A 23,092-nucleotide genomic window follows, 5' to 3' on the forward strand; every position below is an offset into this window, starting at 1 on the left:
GTTGGGAATTAGGGTAAGCGCATTCCATCTGCCATGGAGAATTATGCACCTTCCAAAAAAAAATTACAGTTGACCTTTGAACAGCACCGGGTTGAACTGCATGGGTGAACTTACAGGTGGGTTTTTTTTTTTTTCCCCAATAAATAACACAGTCCTATAAATGTATTTTCTCTTCCTTATGATTTTCTTAATCATATTTTGTTTTCTCTATCTTACTTTTTAAATTATTTATTATTATTTTTTAGAGAGAGAGCTTGCATGCAAGCAGTGGGAGGAGGGGGCCAGAGGACGCGGGAGAGAGAGAATCCTAAGCAGGCTCCCCGCTCAGCACAAAGCCCAGCATGGGGCTCGATCTCACAACGCTGAGATCATGACCTGAGTTGAAATCAAAAGTCACACACTTAAATGACCAAGCCTCCCAGGCACCCCTCTAGCTTACTTTATTGTAAGAATACAGCATGTATTCTTTTCCCTACGACATGTGTTTGGATTGTGTTAATTGACTGTTTATGTAATTGGTAAGGCTTCCGGTCAACAGTAGGCTCTTCCTAGTTAATTTTTGGGGGGGAGTCCAAAACTATTTGTGGATTTTCATGTGTGTGTGCATGGGTCCGTACTGCTAACCCCTGCATTTTTCGGTGTCCAACATGCTCCACTTTCCTTGTAGAGATTAAACAGCTGGGGTGGGGCATCAGGGAACCTTCTGTCCCCTCTGCTGTACGCCATGAGTTATATTCTGCCATATAACCCATGATATAGCTTAGAGGCTTGGACACAGCGCCTTTAACAATGGGATCACTTCCTGTTGGATGAGGAACACACCCTCAATTTATCCTCGTCTATTCTGAAGAACCAACCTTGGGACAATTGAATGGCGGCGACCTCAGATTCTGAGGTCCCTGTGGCACTGTCCCTGGTCCCTGTTATGACTGAATCCCAGGGAAGCTTCTCATTCTACTCAAACCTGCCTCTCTGAGTCACCCGGGCTCCCACTGTTGGCTTCAGAAATACCCAACAAACTTCCTGAATGCTAATCTTCATTGCAGACCATTCTTGGGAAAACCAACCTGGGACAGTCATCAATATCCAGTTCCTTTATATTTGCATCTTTCCTTAATTCCTTTTCTCATTAAAGGATCCTCCCACTTTCTCTTAGTTCCAGTGGCTTCTTGTTATTTTAAAATTTCCTAACTCTTTCTGTGTCCTTGATTGCCAGTCCTCACTGGCTACATACCTCGGTGTACAGCCTGGGTTGTTGTTTTTATTTTTTCTCAAATGTATATACCTTACCTTCAAAACCGCTGTTTCTCCCTCATTTGTGGTGGAGGTTAATATGATTTGCTCACAAGGGAGAAAGAAATAAAAGATATCATTACAATATGTTTTCTGGTGTCACTTAGGAAACGAGAGGCTCTTCTTTGAAGTAGTCTGACCATCCAGTCCCATCTGGTAAGCAACACTGGGGGTAGATTTATATCATATGATAAAAGTACCATCCATAATATCTTAGTTCCTATTTTCCCCTCTCACCTAGACACCCTTAGGGATTGTACAATTAGTCCTAAGCACAATTATGTCCTGGCTCATTCCTGATGCAATATTACGGATCAGTTTGTTCCAGCAACTACTTCTGTGCATTACAAATGTAATACCTTTCTTCACAGACACAGGTGTCTGTTTTAATGAATTACTTCATCATTTAGGGATCTAGTAACATCAAAAAGGATGTGGAAGGTGAGTGTAAGGAAGGTCATGAGGCCAAGATCAGCACTTCAGGGACAGACGGAATTCTGAATTGAAAGGAAAGTACTTTAAAGTGGATAGTTCTGATGTGTTGGGATGATGATGTTGCTTATACTCCTGACATCAACACCTTCTTCAAGATTGGAAAGAAAACATTAAAAAATGTAGCCGAGCAGATTGATATTAATGAAAAGTTACAGCTGAGAATGTGGAAGAAAAACAAAGCAATTTCTTGGGAACATAGTGAAGAATTCTCATGTAAGACTCATGTCACAGAACCCGATCTGTGTAGGAGATGCACCTGCGGGGTCTGTGTAGACTAGTCCACAGGATGTCATGGAACCCCATCTGTAGAGGAGATGCACCTGTGGGGTCTGTGTAGACTAGTCCACGGGATGTCACGGAACCCCATCTGTGTAGGAGATGCACCTGCGGGGTCTGTGTAGACTAGTCCACAGGATGTCTGGGAACCCCATCTGTGTAGGAGATGCACCTGCGGGGTCTGTGTAGACTAGTCCACAGGATGTCATGGAACCCCATCTGTGTAGGAGATGCACCTGCGGGGTCTGTGTAGACTAGTCCACGGGATGTCTGGGAACCCCATCTGTGTAGGAGATGCACCTGCGGGGTCTGTGTAGACTAGTCCACGGGATGTCATGGAACCCCATCTGTGTAGGAGATGCACCTGCGGGGTCTGTGTAGACTAGTCCACGGGATGTCACGGAACCCCATCTGTGTAGGAGATGACCTGCAGGGTCTGTGTAGACTAGTCCACGGGATGTCTGGGAACCCCATCTGTGTAGGAGATGCACCTGTGGGGTCTGTGTAGACTAGTCCACGGGCTGTCACGGAACCCCATCTGTGTAGGAGATGCACCTGCGGGGTCTGTGTAGACTAGTCCACGGGATGTCTGGGAACCCCATCTGTGTAGGAGATGCACCTGCGGGGTTTTCACGCAGTTAGCCAGATGTAAGCTTGACCACCTTGCAAACTGCATTTGGGGGGTTCAATATGACCCCTGTTTCCTTTGCATGGTGCGATGTGATCCACGTTTCCTTTGCGGGGTATGACGTGGTCGTGCGTTTCCTTTGCGCAGTGCGATATGATTCTGTATTTACTCGCAGAGCAACACATGCACATCTTAGGTGCCATTTTAAAACCGTGATGCAATCAAGCAGTGTGCTTAAGGTGATTGCAGTCACAACTGGACATTGGTTTGTCTCTGCTGAATGCAAATTCTAAATCTGGACTCACTTAGGTCACAGAACCTGGCTATTCCAATGTGCGATATTCGGCAGTAACCTCAGGGGCCACCTTAGAGCATTTATTGGCTCTCCAGAATAGGTGTGTACCATTTTTAGGAAGGCCATTTGCTAGAGCCCATTATGGATGCCTTTCCTCATTTCTGGTAGACAACTTCTAGTATCTCTCACTCACTCAACCCGAACTCAAGACTCTCATGTGTGAATGCATTTATGCACTAGTCTTAGTAATAATGCATATACTTCTCTCCTTAATATAAATAATATAGGTAATATTAAACGTTTAATTTGCACAGAATAAGCTACAGTACACACCAAAGGCTTTAGCCATTTTGTCTTCTGGATCAACATTGACTTCCAGCATAAATTACCAATATGTAATTTGATTGAACAATAACTTGCATAGAAATTTTACCCGATTGTGATAGAAAAAGCAGCATTTTCTAAACTCAATATGATTCGCTGTATTTTATTTTTCACATTCCCTTCAGCAAGAATCTTTGTCTAACGAACCATCCTTGCAATGTGTGAGACTCCGTGAGGAGAGCTACTGAAGTGTAGGGAGCTGAACTTTGTACACATCTCTGTCTTCTTCAGATGATGTGTATTTACAGTCTTCCAAAACCACCAAAACGTGAGCAGGGTCCCCTCAACACGCACAGTTTGTCCGTGATAGCAGACTTCCTTCTTGTAGGACCTGCAGGCATACGACTGCCCTCTCAGACCTCCTCACGAGAGCCGATAGTGAAATTTTCAAGAATTGTGCAACCCCATTGTCTAATAGAGGCATTATTAAAACCAATTATGTAAACTGACATGTAAATAAATCACATTAAAATCATGAAGTCAGTACACAATCAAAACATGCCACGTCCTAGTACAAAGTCACAAGGGAGGTCCCACCATGCCTGTTGACCAACGTTGAACATGGATATTCTGTAATTGTATTCCAACTCGGTCCTGTTGCTCCATATTGATACTTAAAAACACACTTGCCAGACCCTCATGAGAACACTACATTGTACATTGTTTTCCACAAAAATGAAACATTTGGGCATTTGGCCCCTGAAGAGCACAGCATTGGTGTTTGAGCATTATTTGTAGTTAGTTTAAATGATGCATATTGAATTCTGTTCCAACGCCCTCATTCTCTTCAACTAAAGCTCAAATTCTCTAGAAATGGGTTTGAAAGTTTTGCTCTTATTTTAACTAAGCTCATACTCATTCTCATACTCATACTCATTTCAATGAATCAGGTCATACTTCTCCAACACTTTATCTCATAAAACAACGTTTAATATTTAAGAAATTTGTTTAGTTAAAGGCAGACTTGATTATGTTGGCCAAATAAACAACAGAAATATTTTGAAAGAATTGGTATAATTTTAAGCAGTGTTCAGTGCTTCTCCATGCCTGAGAAACTTATGAAGTCAATGCTCTAGGACTTGTTCTTACATACCATCAGTAGCAACATTCTAAACTTGGACCTTATGTCGATGTTGTGTGACAGAATGAACTTTTGGAAACTGAGATTTCTTGTCCAAGATTGCCTTTGTGTGTTCTAGGATCTGGGCATCTAGATGTCTTGGATAGAACTAAGATCATGAATTTGAACACATGCCTGCTCTTGACCACACACACTCATTTGAAGACATCATGCACTTACTATCCACTGTGTAAATATCATTTTCTTTCCTCGTTGCCAGTGCTGTGTGCATTGCGAACTCCCATTAATCCTTAATAACAGCAAACACACAAAACCTTCCTTAATCCCCATCCATTCCTTAACCCTTGAGGAATGGCAAAAGTTACGGTGCCTTGTCATTGCTAAAAATAATAGATGTTTTAAATCTTACACTCATTCCATCTCTGCATTCTCTTTGGTGCTTTTATGACTCTATGAATAGGGATTCTCAACCTCAGCACTTATTGCTACATTGCATTGGATGACTCTAAGTTATGGGGACACAGTCTTGGGCACTATAAGAAGTGAAGCATCCCTGGTCTCCACCCACGAGATCCAGTAGCTCCTGACCTTCATCGGACAGCTCCTAAATGTGTCCAGACAGCCACTGGCGACAGACTATGGAATCTCAATCCACATTGAGGACTGCTGCTCTACTCCTTGGGTAAAAACAGTCCTACCTGTTCTTTCTCCTCTGTTCCACACTGGTTTTGAACTATGCAGGATACAATGTGATTCTCCATTTCCCTTGTGGGATACAGTGTGATTCTGTGTTTCCTTTGCGGGATACAACGTGATTCTGCGTTTCCTTTGCGGGATACAATATGATTCTCCATTTCCTTTGCGGGATACAACGTGATTCTGCGTTTCCTTTGAGGGTTACAATATGATTCTGCATTTCCTTTGCAGGATACTGCGCCGGTCTACTTACACATGGATTTCTTTTTACCATACTGTAAATGTATTTTCCTTACCACTTTAATCACATTTTCTCATCGCTAGCTTACTTTGTTGCAGGAATGCAGTATATAGGATACATAGACACAAAATATGCTAGTCAATTGTCTATGTTACTGGTAAGGCTTCTGGACAGTAGTAGGCTGCTAGTAGTTAAGTTTTGGGGGACTCAAAAGTTATACCCAGAGTTTCAACTGTGTGGGGCATTAGCACCCCAGCCCCTGCTTTGTTCAAGGATCAGCTGTACCTGGTGATAGAAATACAGGCAGAGTTAGACACAGACACAGACAGAAATAAACTTTATATATCCATACACCGTGCACAGATCTGGTGCTTAAAAATGCATTATTCACATTTCAAACGTATAGCTTACCCACAACATTATTATTATTTCTTTCAACACTTCATTTTCTGCACCTGGTATGTTATTCTCTGCATTGGTTTAGTGGTATTCTTATTTCTGCAGTTGGACCAGTTCAAACTTCAGCGTTGAATTTGAGAATTAAACTCTCTATTCATAGTCTAAATTTTCCTTAAAATGTTAATTTCACTCATTCCCATGACTACTTAATTCCATTGCTAAGATTCCCCAAAATTATCTCCCCGAATACAGTTTCTCCCATAGGAGTTCCTAGCGAACTGACAATTAGACAATGAATTTTAATATCCCCTTATTTTAAAACCTACATCCATGCTGATTTCCCACACGAGAGATATAAAATTAATATTTTTGACATACGGTATTCTCCCGAACAAAGCCTGAGTTTTTGCTTCATTTTCTGCATCCGACTTCCTACCCACAGTACCTGACCACACTGAAAATTCAACATTCCCTGAACTCACGATGACCTGTTACAAATCTGTGCCTTTGTGCACACTGATTCTTCTCTTTCTGCGATTCTCAATTTAAAATTTTATTCAGTGTTCAGTGAGTAAATGCCCTCCCTGTGACGACTGTTTCTCACTCCCATGACTGACACAGGTGTTGAGTTATCCGTGCTTCCGCGTGACCTTTATCATTCATGATTTTTATTATTTCTTTAACTTAGATGTCCATGACCCTGAACTCAATTTTGAAGTGTCGAGGTGAGACATATTTTTTATATTTCTCATTTTTATAACATGTATTTAAGACAGTGCCTCCAATAGAATAAACATTCCATAAATGTTCAGTTATTTTTTTAAAAACATTTTTATTTATTTATATGAGAGAGAGAGAGACAGAGATAGCAAGAGAAAGCACAAGTAGGGAGGAGAGGGAGAAGCAGACTCCCTGCTGAGCAGGGAGCCTGATGCCGGACTCCATCCCAGGGCCCTGGGATCCTGACCTGAGCCGAAGGCAGACGCTTCACTGAATGAGCCACCCAAGTGCCCCCATAAATGTTTACTTCTTGCATACAAGTATTCATTTATTGATTGAAACTTGTCCTCAGAACGTCAGGGAAATAATATTTTCTGCTGGATTTCCTTTGTACTTTTTTTTGGATTATTACTACTTTTTTATTGACATACAGTTGACATACAATGTTACATTAGTTTCAGGGGTACAACATAGTGATTCCACGACTCTACACATTATGTTCTGCTCACCACAACTGTAGCTACCAGAAAGATGGATTTTAAAAAATTTATTTAAATTCAATGTAGTTAACGTCCAGAGTATTATCCGTTTCAGGGGTAGAATTCAGCGATTCATCAGTTGCATATACCACCCAGTGCTTGTACTTTTGTTAAAGATCCATTGTATATTCCTGTCCATTCCCCCTCCCACCCCCCCCACACCCCCCCACCCACCCCCGCCGAGAAGCTTGGTTTTCTGTTGTCCTTCCTATTGCCTTGCGTATGTTTGGGAAATATTAAATAAAAGGCAGTTAGGACATGAAGGTTATAGGACTTTCTTTACGAATAAAAGTAAGTAAGACTTAGGCTCCAAAGACCAACCAGTTGTAACAACCTCATAGAATGACTACTATTCCCTGTTCCAGACAGTTTTTAGATTTCCCAAGACCCCAGGCAAGCCACCCATTCCTCTGAGATGACCATCGTATCAGCACCAAACATTTATCCCTGTCTTCCCCAAAGAAGACGCTTTCATTCTTTTTACTAAAAAGACCTTCCGTGTAAATGCCCAATGACTTCCTCAGAAAACATACCCACAGTTCATTTGCATTGTTCTGTTTTCCGAACAGCTTTTTAACGATCTGATCTTTAATATATGTATCCATTGGCTCAATCATGTCTTCAAACAAGGAAGAAATCATATAACCCTAATTCCCTGATTTTTGCAAGTTTGGAAGGAAGGAAACAAATTTCCTCCTATCTCTGGACATCTGGTGATTTTTCAGGGACATTGAAACAGCCACACAACCTCTTCTTTGGGGGGTTTTTTGGTCCACATTTCCATGTATGTTTACTTTCTTTCCTTAGAAATTTATCAGATAAATACCTTGAAGATATATTTTGTTCTTACCAGAAAAATGAATAGATAAGGGCACTCCTGGCGTCCATGTCATGGGAGTGAAAATGCTGCGAGGACTGACTCACTGCTGTCTGCTCCAGGGTCTTGGCTTGGCATCTGACCTTTAAGGAGAACATGGCTGAACCGAGTCCCCAGCGTGGGTGTCCGACTGGGCACTCGTCTTCATGCTCAGAGCAGAGCAACACTGTTCGTGCCATAGGATCGTCTCCTTTGCTTTCCACCCCCTTCTCTTCGGGTCCCAGGACCTTTATTTTTACTTCTTGCTTTCTTTCCCCTATTCCTCGGTCTAGTGTTCTTTATAACCTCCTGTTGTGGAAGCTTTGAGATAGTTTTCACGTCTCATAACATCCTGGCAAACTTTTCTCCATTGCCTCCCTGATTTGGATAATGATCCCGGCTAACGCTGCGTTCCACCCATTACTACCCTCTGCAGCTGTTCTTCTGTATCTCTAATATTCCTGGTTGGTTTGCTTTTTTACTGGATCCTACCAACACGTGTTCCCTGGGAATGCAGCCTAAGATCACCCCATCTTAGGAAGCTCATTCTAACTGCCGATCAATGAGAAATTAAATAGCAGCAAAAGATGATTGCAACAGGTCGGTCTTGGGATCCTGTTAATCCTCTTATTTTCGTCTTAAAGGAAATCATTTGACATTTAGATCCCAACTGTCTTTCACTAATATTACTCAAAACGTAGGTAAGAGAATGATGAGTAGGAATAGAGCCTTCCTACACAAACACTCACACCTTATAACCCAGCAAGTAATGGTTAAGGTACCCTTTTTCTTCATATAGGCAATCTGCCTTCACTAAGAAGTATATTTCACCATGTCTGAGTCTTTGGCCTTTTGTGTTGGCTGCGTCCCCAGTGCCTACAACTGGTTAATGAATGAGTTTGTGTGTGTCCCCGGGGATTTGTTTTTGTTTGTTTGGGTACATTTGGGTCATACCGCTGTATAGAAGAGGAGCATTTCTTGTTGAACAGAAATACCAAAGTACCTGTTAAGAACCTAGAACCCAGAGCCATGTCCAAGAGTCATTGGATTAAACTCACTGGAGTAGGCCTTCTATAGAAGGGACTGTTACCAGCACAGTCAATTGGACAATGAAGCAAGCGTCTAGAAGACACATCTGGAAGGAAGTAGGAGTCACACTGCATCCTCCACTCTGTGACTAGTTGTGCCTGAGACACACAGAGAAGGGGAAAGATAGTCATGCTGGGTTCAGTAAGACACACAGGAAGGTACAGAAGGAAGAAAGACATACGAACTGCTGTCTGGGGAAGTCCCCACTTAACAACAGTTAACAGAGAACAGCAGTGCCTCTACTAAATAATTACCCAGGTGGTATATTTTAGCCTGTCTTCCAAGGCTGCCTCATAGTCTCACCCTGGAAAGCATCGCCAATTTCCCATGAAGGGTCATGCTGTTGGGAGACACTCTGAAGAGGAAAACAGCTCAGGCCAAGAACAGGTAAACACCAAGTGTGAGCCAGAGACAGGGTATCTAAACATTATCTCAGATTTTCTCACTAGAAATTCTCACCCCTTGGAGCACCCTTTAAGTCCATGCTTGCCATTGAGAATTCCTCAAACCCATCCATTTGGAGAAGAAAACATACATATTAAAAAAAAAAAAAAATCCTGGAGTGCCAGACTGGCTCAGTTGGAAGAGCATGCAACTCTTGTTCTTGGGGCTGTGAGTTCAGTCCCCATGTTGGGTGTAAAGGTTACTTAAACTTAAAAAAAATATGTGACATATTCCAAAACCTTCCTAATCCTTCTTTAAGCTTCTGGAAGCTTTAAATGTGCAAAGAGATATGGACAGGATTAGAATGATATTCTATAAATTTCAGAGAGGACAGCTTCCAGAAAGAAAGGTCCCTATTGTCTCTGTCTGCTGTTTACCTTTGCTTTTACATTCGTGTATGGGTGGTTTTCACTTGGTTTTTGTTTGTTCTTTGTCTTAATTTCATTGCATGTGTTTTACTAGATGATGGACATTTGATCCTCTGATGACATTTTACTCTGTCAGGTTCTGGACATAGTCTGTCATCAGAATGTTTAGTGTCAGCTAGGCAGGAATTGCTTTTATCCTCTCTCCCCACTGCCTGAGTTATTCGTGATTATGACCTATTACAATAGTCAAAGCAAAACCCGGAGTCAGCAACCGGGAATCACATACTAGCTCTTCTCAAGTTGTATGCACTCAGTCACAGAAGAAGAGTTGTTAGTTATCTGTGAAGTGACTTGATTTTTTTTTTGTTACCTTGCAGGAACGTATCAGAAAATATAGTATAGTCCAATACACCATAAACTTTTTTTTAAAGATTTTATTTGTTTATTTGAGAGACAGAAAGCGAGTGAGTGAGAGGAGGAGCAGAGGGAGAGGGACAAGCAGACTCTGTGCTGAGTGCGGAGCCAGATGCAGGGCTCAATCCCATGATCCAGAGATCACGACCTGAGCCAAAACCAAGAGTCAGAGCTTAACTGACTGAGCCACCTAGGCTCCCCTCTAGTGTAACCTTTTATCCAAGTTTGCATTATAAAAAATGTGTCTTCTGTACGATTCCTCCTATCCAGTGTTTGAGTGTGTTCAGGAAATATTGATTAGTGTATATGATGTGCCAACAACGGCCCAAACCTCGAAATTCAGCAGGAATCAGACAGACTCTGCTCGTGATCCAGTGAGTCATCCTCCTGTGAAAGGAGAGAGAACAGAAATAAGCTAAAGCAGCAATTATCAAATATATAACCCGTTCCTAAGTTACAGGATGAAAAATAAAGACAGGCAGGCACATGGAGTGTGCTGGGGTCTTATTTCAGTAGGAGACATTGTTCCCTAGGGAAGGGTTTGAAGCAAAGCTCTGACGGTAGTTGGAAGAGTAAGTTAAATGTTTATCTGTGGAAAGAACATGCTGGGAACTGACAATAGAAAATGCAAAGGTGTTTTGAGAGGTTAACTTGGTTGAATGCATCAAAATTCTAAATATGCACTCACTTTGGTGAGACATTCCCATTTGTAGAAAGTTTTAAATTATTGATACACATAAAAATTGTTCACTGCTTTGTTGTTCGTAATGTTGAAACATTAAAAATAAATTTAACAGTGTGATGGCTATGACACATTCAAAATGGAAAATGTAAGAAATTAAAAATAATAACTTAGATCTCAGTGAATCAATCTATGGATAAATCTCTAACAAACTCCCTGGGGAAAAAAAAAAAAAAGAAGGATAATATTCTTTATATCTTCTCATGTTTTCTATGTGTAAAACAAAGACTGCATTCCAATATATTAGTATGTTTGTGTGTTCATGACAATGCATGCATATGTACAATGCAGAATTTATACCCGTCTCTTGAAAGTGTCCAGTGCTGGCCAGCAGGCATAAAGATGCAAGTTGGGACGGGAAATACAGTTTTTTAAAGATTGATTGATTGATTTTAAGAGAAGGGTGGGTAGGGAGGAGCAGAGGGAGAGAGAGAAGCTCAAGCAAACTCCCCGTGGAGTGTGGAAGCCTGATGGGGGCTCCATCTCACAGCGCTGAGATCATGACCTGAGCCAAAATCAAGAGTCAGACACTTAACGACTGAGCCACCCAGGCGCCCTGGGAAATGTTTTAGTATGAACTTGTATGTTCATGTATCTATTGATATCTGTGAGCCTTGGGGATTTAGGTTATGCTGACCTCATAAAATGTAGGACAGTTGTCTTCCTTTTGTCTTTCTGAAAACTTTATCTAAGATGAGTGATCTTCTGTTCTTTGCATGTTTGAAAGGATTTACTACTGAAATCTTTTGGACCAGCAGCTTCTTTATGGAAAGTATTATGATGGCACATTCAGTTTCCTTAGTAGATAAAGGACTATAGAGATGTTCTTTTTCATCTTGTGTCAACTTTGGTAACCTATCTTTCAAGAAGTGTATCCATTCCATGAAAAGTATTAAACTGGTATAACTTTGTTAATAGTTTTCCTGACTATTCATGTCTGTAACATCTGTGGTGACAGTCCCCCTTCCCTTATTAACATTGGTCACACACACACATTTATGAAGGAGAGAAGGAAACTAGGCAAAAAATATGCAGATTCTGCCTTTTATTCTTTCAAGTTTTCTGTAATTTTTATGACATAATATGTACGTGTGTGTATTATACACGCATGCACACACAATCACATATGGGTGTGTGTATCACATTTCATAATTTTTTAAAACTCGTTTATGCCAGGGTTCACCTTTCAACATGCCTTACGAGACTGAAGTTCAATTCACCTACTTCACTCTCCAGCAGTTCCAGACACACTATGATGACAGGAGTCAGAACTCCAAATGCATACACTCTTTTATTCAAGAAGAATAATTCAAACATTTTTTTATTTATATTTTCCTGGGGCCTGGACTGGGTCTCTGAGCAGTGTATATTAACCATTGGAATAAGGTCTGCATCCAGAGTGCTGATCTCTGCAGTGGTGAACACCTGGGTTATCGTGGATGGGTGATCCATGTGTTCTGCCTATTACAATGGGAATGGCCATTCCTTAGAAATCCTAGGGTCTACGTCTCTTTGAAGCATAGTGGAATGGCACACTTTAGATCTTATGTACTGTGTTAATGGCTTCCCAGTTGAGCTCTCAGTCTGACTGTTTGTGCAAGCACTACACCGACTCCATGATCCTATGGATTGACCAGGTCTCAGCCGGTGCCCCATCTTGGATGACTGGTGATCCTATTGTAAAGAAGTATCCGTTCCCCCATCAGTTTCATTAGTGATGTTGCTGTGATAGTAGGCATTGCCCCTCGATTATGACTCATGGCATCATAGACTGTCTGTATAAATCTCAGTGAGATGGACACATGCTCCTTTCCTTGTGGTGGATAAGATGGTTCTAGGGACTTTTTTTCTTGACCAGACTGCCTCGTCCCATGACAGTAAAAATATCCATCAGCCTTTCCTCTTCCCCTCATGGTTTAGACCTTTTTCTCCCTCTCTTTGCGACACATCTATAGCACATTTAATCCTAATGTAAATTGTCTCTGATGGGATGTTAATCCTATTATAGCCATACTTTCCCGGATAGTTGTATTTAAAGTGGATATTTGTGTGTTTTTAAAAGTAAGTGACTTTCTGCACAAACACACAGGTACAAGATACATATTTAGTCAACTTATTTAATCATTCAGAAATTCAGTAATACCAAACAGGACCTGAATGTTGAGGGAGAGGAATGAAATGGCAAAAGGAAGCATGCTTATGAAGATAGAAAGATGATGTCAAGCAGAAACAAGGAATATATTCTTCGTACTGTTGATCCTGATTCCATGCAGAAGATGATATGCCTGTTTCTCAGTGATACACTCTGCAAGTGGAGAAAACAGGACAGAAGATTGAGTTGAGTTGACTGTATGATAGCCTGACTGGCATGAGCCTCAGAAAGTATAATGTCAAGGGTTGGAGGAGCTTTTAGTTAACCCAACGCACAAGTTCCACAGGAACATCAGACTCTCCATCCCTACGATATAGGAGGACCCTCTGGAATTTTTTCATGGATGTACATACGATGGGACCTTTCATGATTAGGATCCCTTTCAGGACTTTGATAACTTCAGAACACATGTTCATGGGGATGGTACATCAAAAAGGATTTTACAGGATCTCTGATGAAGTTATACTCTGCTCTTCCAATTCCAGAAGCTCTGTGTCTTGAAGATGTTATACTCAGCCTGGAAGCTGATGTCTCTGTTTGCTCATTTTTCCTCCATTTCTTCCCAACAACAGCCACAAAAGGTGCACTTTAACCAACACCAGCATCATGGTTTGAGGCTCATCTTACTTTAGAAATTTCAAAAATCACACTTTAAGCAAATCTTGGAGGCATGTGTCACGCAGCATGGTTGGGGGGTCTCCAAAGCAGCTGCTGCAATTATGCAAAATTGCACCTGCCGTATGCAGGAATAGTGCAGAAGGAATAGTGACATGTACGGACAACCCTCAACTCAGACCTGGATGGAAAACTCATGGTTTTTCCAGTCATCCCCACCGACTTCTGGAATCTCCTGCTTCTCTCTGAATAACTGTTGTTGGCATGATTCTTCATGATCTGCTTTGTCACCAAAACTGCTTTTTAGCATGAATCACCTCATCCTGTTTGCAGTCTCCTAGGGCTCAGGGTAAACACAATAACCTCATGTAACAGAAAGAGTTCTCTACTGTCCAAATTATTGGGCGAGTTGACATAGCTACACTCACAACAGGGTCATTCTTACTTACGATATTTAGGAGGAGTTGGGGATCACTGTTTTTATTAATTGACAGGACAGTCATCTGGGGACAAAACAAATACAAAAGGTGAAAAAAGAAGCAACCAATCATGACCATTTCCCAGTGTTTGTAAGGTTTTCTTCCTTTTTTAAAATTTTAATTTGAAATTATTTATTTATTTATTTATTTGAGAGAGAGTGAGAGTGAGTGGGGAGAGGAGCAGAGGGAGAGGGACAAGTAGACCCCACACTGAGTGTAGAGTCTGATGTGGGGCTCCATCCCACAACCCTGAGATCATGACCTGACCTAAAATCAGGCGCTGCCACCCAGGTGCCCCATGATTTCTTCTTTTAAATAATGGATTTTATGACAGATAATTCATGGAAGAGAAAATTGAAAATGAACCAGTTTGTCTCTTCATAGCACATTTACATATCAGGTGAGGGATATATTCAGGAAAAAAATATATGTAGTCACATTACCAGTACCAGTGACCTTTATAATATTTTCTTCTGGAATATTCCTTTGTCTAGTGAACTGCTTGAATTTTTCAACAGCTTTCTCATCAGCCTGAGCTCCTCTGCCTGAAAATCACAATGCGTAAAGCAGAAATTGCCCATTAGAGCCCTTAGGAATTTCTGAATACAGAATGAGAAAAACATGAATGGGGAAATCTCGTCTTTCACTGAGTCTCAAACAATTACCGTTGACCTTGTCTCAGTGTCAGCTGCCTTACTTAGATGGATAAGAGCCATTAAACCCTGTCCAGCTGCATAACCGTGCACTGTCCAGCATCAGCAGCAGGACTCCCGGGACGTATCAGGAACTTCATGAGTCTTGGACCCAATCCATCAAGAATATCCGATCTACTACATCTCTGCCTATGCCTCAGAATCTGTATTGGACATGCACGCCTGGTTCTGGACCCAAATTGCAAGCATGATTCTCACCTTCCAGACAAATAGCTGCCCCATCACACGTAGTGATGAGAGACAGCTCTTTTTTTTTTTTTTTTTAATTAAAACCACAGTTGTCAAATACCTTTTTCCAAACTGAAACCTAGTATCCCAGAGACTACAGCACCCATTTCAATGTCCCTGTGTGGTTATTCAGGGGTTTCAACAGTGTCACAACAACAATGCATTCGAAGGACTAAACGTGTTGTAGGTTTATTTTAAAAGCTTCAGCTCCAAGGCTGTAGAGTGTATTTTAAAAAATGGTCATAGATTGAAGGAATTGGGGTCAACCTGAAGATGGCCATGGCTTAATTTTTAAATACCTCCCACTTCTACTAACTCTTGTTTACACTTTTCTTTTTAGAATCATTTCAGGATCCTTGACACAATGGACATAAAGACTTAGGCCTCGTTTGCAGAATCAGTAATGTCCATAGGTACTGATTTTCTCAATGAAAATGCCGACAGTGGAAATGTCCCTTATATGGCCATGACAATTGTCAGGATGTAATACATACCAAACAATAAAACTATGTCCGTGGTGTTTCCTTCTTCATCCACGTTGACATCATAGCCTATTATACTATTTGGGGTCATATCGATAATTTGGAAATCATTGGTCCCCTCATCTGTGAGAGAGAGAAAAAATATATATATATATGTAAAATTTATATAAACTTATATAAAACTTATACATGTGTGTAAAGCCTTGCCTTTGTTTGTTTATTATAGATTGGGGTTATCGTGGCATAGTTAGCGTACTGGAATGATATTTTTATACTGGTCTCTGTGTCTCCCTGGCAGTGTAGTGAACATTAACATTGCTTAGGACGATGAGAACAAGGAGGGTAGGGGACACTTTTCCTTAGTGCCACCTTAGTGCGACCTCCTTAGAACAAGGAGGGTAGGGGACACCACATTCGTTAGTGCAATTAAAGATTTCACACCTCCCAGTTTTACTAAAATTTAGTTCTCTGAAACATGTTGCAATGACCAACATGGCTTTAAACAACACGACTTGGGGTTATATGGCATATTATCACATACAAGGTTAAAATCTCTTCATATTTGCCTTATCCCAGCAATGAAGTTGATTTCTGTTTAGATCAGTTGGCATTCAAAAGCATGCATAACCGTATACTGAGTGTCTGCCCCTTAATCTAGGTGTATCACTTAACACATTTATAGTTGCCACGGACATGTCCATTTTTATTAATATGGTTGTACTTGTGAACACAGCACAGGTGGTGACAATCTAAACAGTTGACTCAGATCCCACCTGCAGGGGACACCTTCCTCTCTGGCTATGCCCATCCATCCTGCCATGTGTATAAGAAAAAGAAAAAGCATTAATGGACCTCACATCATCACCACACCTTCCAACATGCATTCTCTCTTCCGACCACAGTGTACGTAACACCTTATTTGAACCACTCCTCGGGATTTTATCTGAAACTCTGCTGGTTTGTGTGTTCCACTGAACCAGCATGGCGAAAGACCAAGGAGTCCCGGATGGAACTTCACCGTCACCCAGACAAGTGTGTAAGTCTTGCCCAAGCCTACTCTAGCTCCATGAATCTTGGGTTACGTTGGAACAATTTAAATAAGATTTTGTGCATCTCTTAAGATTCTTAGAATGATGACGTTATAAAGGAAGCTTTGTAGAAATCTCATTACGTCGGTTTGTAAAGGTAATGCAGGTTATGGAAGTGGTGGGATTGAATACATCAGGGCCACTGCTGGCTTTGTGGCTTGCTTTCTCCAGAACAGAGCTGGGCAGGTTACAACTCCTAGGTCCCAAAGGTCTGCTACAGTTAAGTCCTGCTCCTTTTGTTTCTATCCCTTCTTAAATTGCTGTGTCCAGATCTAGTTAAAAAGGGCTACAGAAATGGAGGAAAATGAAACAAAAGGTGATAGAGAACGTTGATGACTTAGGCAAATAGAAAAATCATATACAAGTAAGAAAAATGAAATTGTAATTTTAAAAAATCTACTGGTAACATAAAAGTGACTGACCAAAACGTGTAGGGAAGAATGGTAGGCATGTAATTCACTTTATTTGCATATATTTTACTTAATTACATACCCATTGTGCCATTTCTTATCTCAGACAAGGGCTGCAACCACAGATTTACACGTTTTAATTTCAGTCAGGTATTTAGACATTAGGCCACTTAAAATTTGGAACGTTGTTTAGGATCCTTAGAAAGAGCTCAGGGACCTAATCTTAACCAACATCCCCATTGCTTTAGACAGAAGCTGAGCTTATGAAGAAAATGTACCTGGTGTTTGAAATCACTCTGATTTCCTTGGATTTTAAGTTAATTACCCATGCATGGAATGGAATAAGAGGTTTTAAGATGATATTTTAAAGTGTATTCCATTAAAGCAAAGTGACATCGATATGTAAACTCAGGATAGACCCATTCGATTTAGTTCCTAAGGTCATTTGAACTTACCTGGAAACATTTTCATGCACTTGAGAACCTTACGAAATAAAGGTCCTAAACACACACTCTCATCACTCACTGAATAATACTCAAAATTAGAAGAGGCCACCAAAGCCCTATCATTGAACGGTCTGTGTGTGACAAAATAAAGTACTTGGAAAATTTAGGGGCGTGTGCCCAGTCATACTTCCAATCATTCGTCAAACTAGAATTCAGGTATACAGAGTTCCAGAGAGAACTTGAGACTAAGATTTCAACCTTAAGATATCAGTAAAGCGCGTATACTTACAATCAACAGTGATAGCATTGTTTGTTCCTATTCCTCCCACAACAGATTTTTCTGTGCATTGTCCATTAATCCTAAAAAACAGAATGTCTTTACGTGGATGGATGAAAACAATCAGACTTTGGTCCATAATTAACGTTTTCTTTCATTCAACTGCACAGAACCCTATATGAGGCACCATTTGAGTGCCTAGAAACAACGTGACATTCGAAAGAGAAGTAGGTTTTCTGGGGCGCCTGGGTGGCGCAGTCCTTAAGCGTCTGCCTTTGGCTCAGGGCGTGATCCCGGTGTTACGGGATCGAGCCCCACGTCAGGCTCCTCCGCTACGAGCCTGCTTCTTCCTCTCCCACTCCCCCTGCTTGTGTTCCCTCTCTCGCTGGCTGTCTCTCTCTGTCACATAAATAAATAAACAAATCTTTAAAAAAAAAAAAGAAGTAGGTTTTCTGCGATCCAGTATGACCTGGCAAGGATGTCTTTGTCTACACATGGAATTAGACCAATAGTTCTAAAGACAAAGAGCAAATGCAAAACAGGTCATATTTAAAACCAATTGAACATGAAGAAATCTGAAATATTAGAAAAGAAGGGAAAAAAAGAACATTCCCCCGATTTAAACATTTTCTGGAAGCAGAGAGAAATAGCTGTCAAGGCAGGCCTTAGCCATTCTTACAACAGTGGCAAAGATTTCTTGTATAATAAACAGAAAGAATCACCCCAAAAAGAAAAGAAAATATGGGTTTAATTTAATCAGAACCACAAACTTCTATAAAAACACCACTAAGAAAATTGAACACCAGGCCACATATATGTATATAAAGACATTACACAGACACACACAAGCACACACAAATACACATGATACACATATGTGATATACGGAAACTATATACAACAATTATATATATGTCAGATATATAACAAAGGATTTTGTGTGTGTCTGTGTGTGTATATGACCAAAAATGTATATTTGGAAAAATAGGAAGAATGCACACAACACAAATAATAAAAGAGGAAATAATCCAGCTAAAATGGGGCAAGTTGTTGAAGAGATACGTCACAAAAGAGGGACCACAGGAAACCGTGGTCACTGCTATGAGTTATTAGGGACATGCAGAGTAAGACAATGGCAACATCCCACTTGGCATTCATGGGACTGGATAAAATCACAGACGAAGTCGTACCAAGGTTTTCAAAGAATGTGTTCCCATTGAATTTCTAATGTATTACTGGCGATAACCCAAAAGGTGCTGTCGCTTAGAAAACAATTTGGGGGGCGCCTGGGTGGCACAGCGGTTAGGCGTCTGCCTTCGGCTCAGGGCGTGATCCCAGCGTTCTGGGATCGAGCCCCACATCAGGCTCCTCCGCTAGGAGCCTGCTTCTTCCTCTCCCACTGCCCCTGCTTGTGTTCCCTCTCTCGCTGGCTGTCTCTCTCTCTGTCAAATAAATAAATAAAATCTTAAAAAAAAAAAAAAAAAGAAAGTCCTTAAAAAAAACAACAACAATTTGGGTTTCCTCTCATTAAAGATGCTCATAGGCCATGATGCAACAGTTGGACTGCTGCCCAGGAGAACTGCAAATACATGTCGATGCAAACATGCGTCACAAAGCTGTGCACGCTAGCCTTATCGAAGCTATCCCAAATACCCGCAAGGTGGAAACATTATCCAGTACCTGGAAAACGGAGACGTTGTTCCTTACACAAAGTACTTTAACTTGGCAATGAAAAAAGGGACTGTTTGGCCGGGCAGCCATGTGGATAAATGTTGAAAGCCTTATGGGGAGCGAGAAAAGCAGCAGGAGACGCATAGTGCGTAATTCCACGGTGTGATGTTCTGCAGCAGGGGAGAAAAGCACGTCAGGTGTTCTCTATGTGGCCACCTGGGCAGACATGAGGAAAGAAGCAGACTTTGTGCGGTGATGGAAATGTCTTATATCTTGACTGGCAGTGGTGAATGCATGGACACATATGTGAAAACTCACTGAACTATGCCTTCCCATGCATGCCTGTGATCACACGTACATGGCACTTCAGTCAACCTGATTGCAGAATGAGGGGCCCCATGTAAAGTCAGCTAAATGCAGACGGACATAAAAATTGTAAAACTGACCCCAAAAGATCATATGGTATGCTTTAAAAAAAAATTGAAAACTGACAGGTATATCTGTTGGGATACAATGTATGTGTAATTTGATTAATGTATATGTAACATATAACCAACCATATCATATATTATACGTAATCAATTATGTATCTACTCAGAGAGGATGTGTGTGTAGTTTCATTACATGTATATATAAAATAACGAACCATATTGTATATTATACATGATCAGTTGTGTATCTCTTGGGATCGGCTATGTGTGTGTAATTTGATTATTCAAGTATTATTATTGGAACGCTCACTCTACTGCAGACATATATATGCATTATAATTACTATATATTACTATGTATTATACTTGTATAGCATGTTTATAGTTATCTAACATGTTATATAATTATAATAGATCAATTATATTTGTATACTTATAAACCCATCTCTCCAAACATAACCCTCTTATTTTACTTTCTTGAGGCTCATGTGTTTTGTTTTTTATCCTCCAGAATCTGTGTCTGAGCGTGAGAAGGTGGAGAGAGAGATTTTTGGATCCCACTTACAGCTTTAGAAGTTCAGTCTTCAGAAACAGACTTCATTCAGTTTCTTATAATGTATGATTTTTCATATATGTTCTGAATCCCTTCATCATTGGAAAAATCATCCTCCGTTTTATTCCTGTTCCAGTTTCTTCCCAATTCCTAACAGATGAACACGTCTCTCTGCTTATTTTCAGCCCTTTACTCATGTCTGTCCTCCAGCCGGTCAGTTTGCTCAGGTATTGCTAAGTCTAGCAAGATTTCCTTCACTTCCTCCTCAAGTCCCCGCCTTGCAAAGTTCCTCTTTTCTTTATACTGCCCACTTTTCGAACTATTAAGCCACCATCCGTTCCCAGTGCAGTTCTATCTGGATTCCAAGGACTGCAAACAGTAAAAATTAACAATTCACTTTCCACCTACAATGGAAATACAGGTTTTAATCTTACCGGCATTGGATCTGTTTGCATGATTCGGTGCTTTGGGATGCCCTACATTTCTTTGATTTAAATAATTCCTCCTGCTTCATTTTGTTATCCTCAGATTCTTCTGCTGAAACTTAAAGGTTGGTGTGGAAATTATTGTTATTTGCAGATGAACTCATCAATATGTGGTTACAGTTATCTCCAATGTAGCAATAAAATTCAAGGGTGTGTGTGTGTGTGTGTGTGTGTGTGTGTGTGTGTGTGTGTGTCTGAGAGAGACAGAGATAGAGACAGAGAGAGAGATGTCTGCAGGTCCTCACATTTTCTCATTCCGTTTAAGGACCTTTCTATTGATCTGTGTGCCAACGTTTGTCCTGTTTCTTCCTTCTTTGTTTGAAAATCCCAGTCCACCTTCTAAAGCATCCTACACATGCCCTGTGCCTTGTGATACTTCATAGATTCCCTGGCATGTGATCATTGATCATTTTCTGGTGCTCTCATTTCACCTACACTTTATTCTTATGATAGAATTTCACGCATCATATTGTTACTAGTTTATAGATCTATATCAGACTCTATTTTGACCATGAAGGTAAAAAAAAAGTTTCCTCATCTTCTCTTAGTCTTTTGAGTTCTTAATAAAATGCCTATCGATTAGTGGGCGTTTTATAAATAATACTTGAAGTAGCAAAGGTTTTGGTGAATTTCACAATTTAATGATAATTAAAATTTGCTGCTTGTGAGTTCTTCAGGGTAGAGAATGATAGAGCCAGTGAACCCTATGGTCACAGAAGCTCCATGAGAATCATCTCCTTAAAGCAGGAAGGGTGTGGTCAATTATAAAGAACTGAGACAGTCACACTCTTCAACATCATGCAGATATTACATTGCAAACATAGAGCTCAGATGCCCTCTGAGGGTCAGGCATTGACAGGCGTTTTTGCTCTATGTGATTTTTACTTACTTGGCGTAAAAATGGAAGGAGATTTTCCTTCTCGCCATGTCCACCTCAATACGTCTCATGTAACCCTTGAACGGGCCATTGTCGCTGATCTTGTCAGGGTTGCTGGCTGCCAAATACATCGTCTCCCATTGTCCTGGAAGCTAATGGCAAAGTTCCCATCAGTAAGTTTACTCAATTTCTTTTTATTTTCTCCAACATCATCCAGTATGGCTTTCCCTTCTCTTTTGAGTCAGCCCAGAACTAACTTCATTGAACAACGCAGGATTTATAAACTGGGAAAACCCAAGTCAACAGCAAAAGAACAAATTGATATATTTCTAAAATAGCATACTCATTCTTATCGAATGCAAGACCTCAGCCCCAGCACTGGTTGGCTGATGCACGTTCTCTTTTATAAGTATAGTAGAAATGTATAAACTGCCAGTTAGTAGACCATAGGAGACACATACAGTAGACATGTGTAAGGAGCCTATTAACAGAGGGATTCTCAGTTTCCAGGTAGACAGCTAAGCTTCGTGCACATCAATTTGGATATACATATAAAAACCCTCAAAAGACACACACACACACACACACACACACACACACACACACACACACACATACACAGACCTCCTTGTCAGGTCAGCCAGTTCATGGTACCTGTGTTAATTGATGAATTAGGGGTAGCTGGGCATCACAAACCACAGCAAGTACAAGAGACAATAGTAGAATCTTCATGTCTCTGGCACTTCTTGGTTCCTCTTCTGGAGAAGTTCGGGGTGGGTTTTCCGTTGATGAGATTCTGAATTTTCATCACTTTATATAGTATATGTCTGTGAATGTGGCAATGTTTGTCTACTTGTCATTCTTTGCAAGAGATCATTGTGCAACACTGAAAACATCCTGTTTGGCAGAGACATATTCCAAAGATCTGTGAGATCTGGGGCATATTGCTCATTTCTTTCTTACCTGGAAAAGACATTCAGAAGCTCAGTTGACCTGTAGCGTCATTCAGGTCAAGCCTGCATATCTCATGTCACACGGATACTCATGCATTCTTGGGAAGAAGAAACGTCTCCTTCCCTTTTTGCCAGATGAGTTTCAAGGAGATCACCTTCCTGCCTCAGCACAAATGTTCCCTATTCCTTGTGGTAAGATGGAAGGATCTATGTGTGGACTTTGACACAAGGCAACTCATAAATGCAAATGCCAAGACCCAAGTGTGGAGACAT

The 23,092-nt window shown here is 40.8% G+C and overlaps 1 protein-coding gene and 1 long non-coding RNA gene across 2 annotated transcripts in view; one reads left to right on the forward strand and one right to left on the reverse strand.

The window, feature by feature from the left end:
- The window catches only part of LOC123802725 (uncharacterized), a 697,769-nt gene that overhangs the window by 205,101 nt on the left and 469,576 nt on the right, over nucleotides 1–23,092 (forward strand). The gene's annotated exons all lie outside the window — the stretch shown is intronic.
- On the reverse strand, nucleotides 13,064–22,650 carry LOC123802724 (odorant-binding protein-like). Its single transcript, XM_045813594.2, has 7 exons — nucleotides 22,521–22,650; nucleotides 21,879–22,018; nucleotides 17,863–17,933; nucleotides 15,642–15,752; nucleotides 14,650–14,751; nucleotides 14,177–14,230; nucleotides 13,064–13,265 (listed from the first exon to the last, which is right to left on the reverse strand). Exons 1-6 carry the CDS (start codon nucleotides 22,596–22,598, stop codon nucleotides 14,211–14,213), a joined length of 522 nt encoding a protein of 173 aa, XP_045669550.1. The 5' UTR covers nucleotides 22,599–22,650; the 3' UTR covers nucleotides 13,064–13,265; nucleotides 14,177–14,210.

The sequence above is a fragment of the Ursus americanus genome, chromosome X, assembly GCF_024610735.1.
Source record: "Ursus americanus isolate L20-20 chromosome X, mUrsAme1.1.p, whole genome shotgun sequence".
In the NCBI taxonomy this organism is placed as follows: domain Eukaryota; kingdom Metazoa; phylum Chordata; class Mammalia; order Carnivora; family Ursidae; genus Ursus; species Ursus americanus.

What these genes read in the sequence shown, in the direction of transcription:
- LOC123802724 (XM_045813594.2), bottom strand. Translation starts at nt 22,598, where the DNA reads ATGAAGATTCTACTATTGTCTCTTGTACTTGCTGTGGTTTGTGATGCC. An exon ending in TCCTTCCATTTTTACGCCAA is followed by an intron (nt 17,934 to 21,878) that starts GTAAGTAAAAAT and finishes TCTGTTTTTTAG; the next exon opens with GATTAATGGACAATGCACAG. An exon ending in CAATGCTATCACTGTTGATT is followed by an intron (nt 15,753 to 17,862) that starts GTAAGTATACGC and finishes TCTCTCTCACAG; the next exon opens with ATGAGGGGACCAATGATTTC.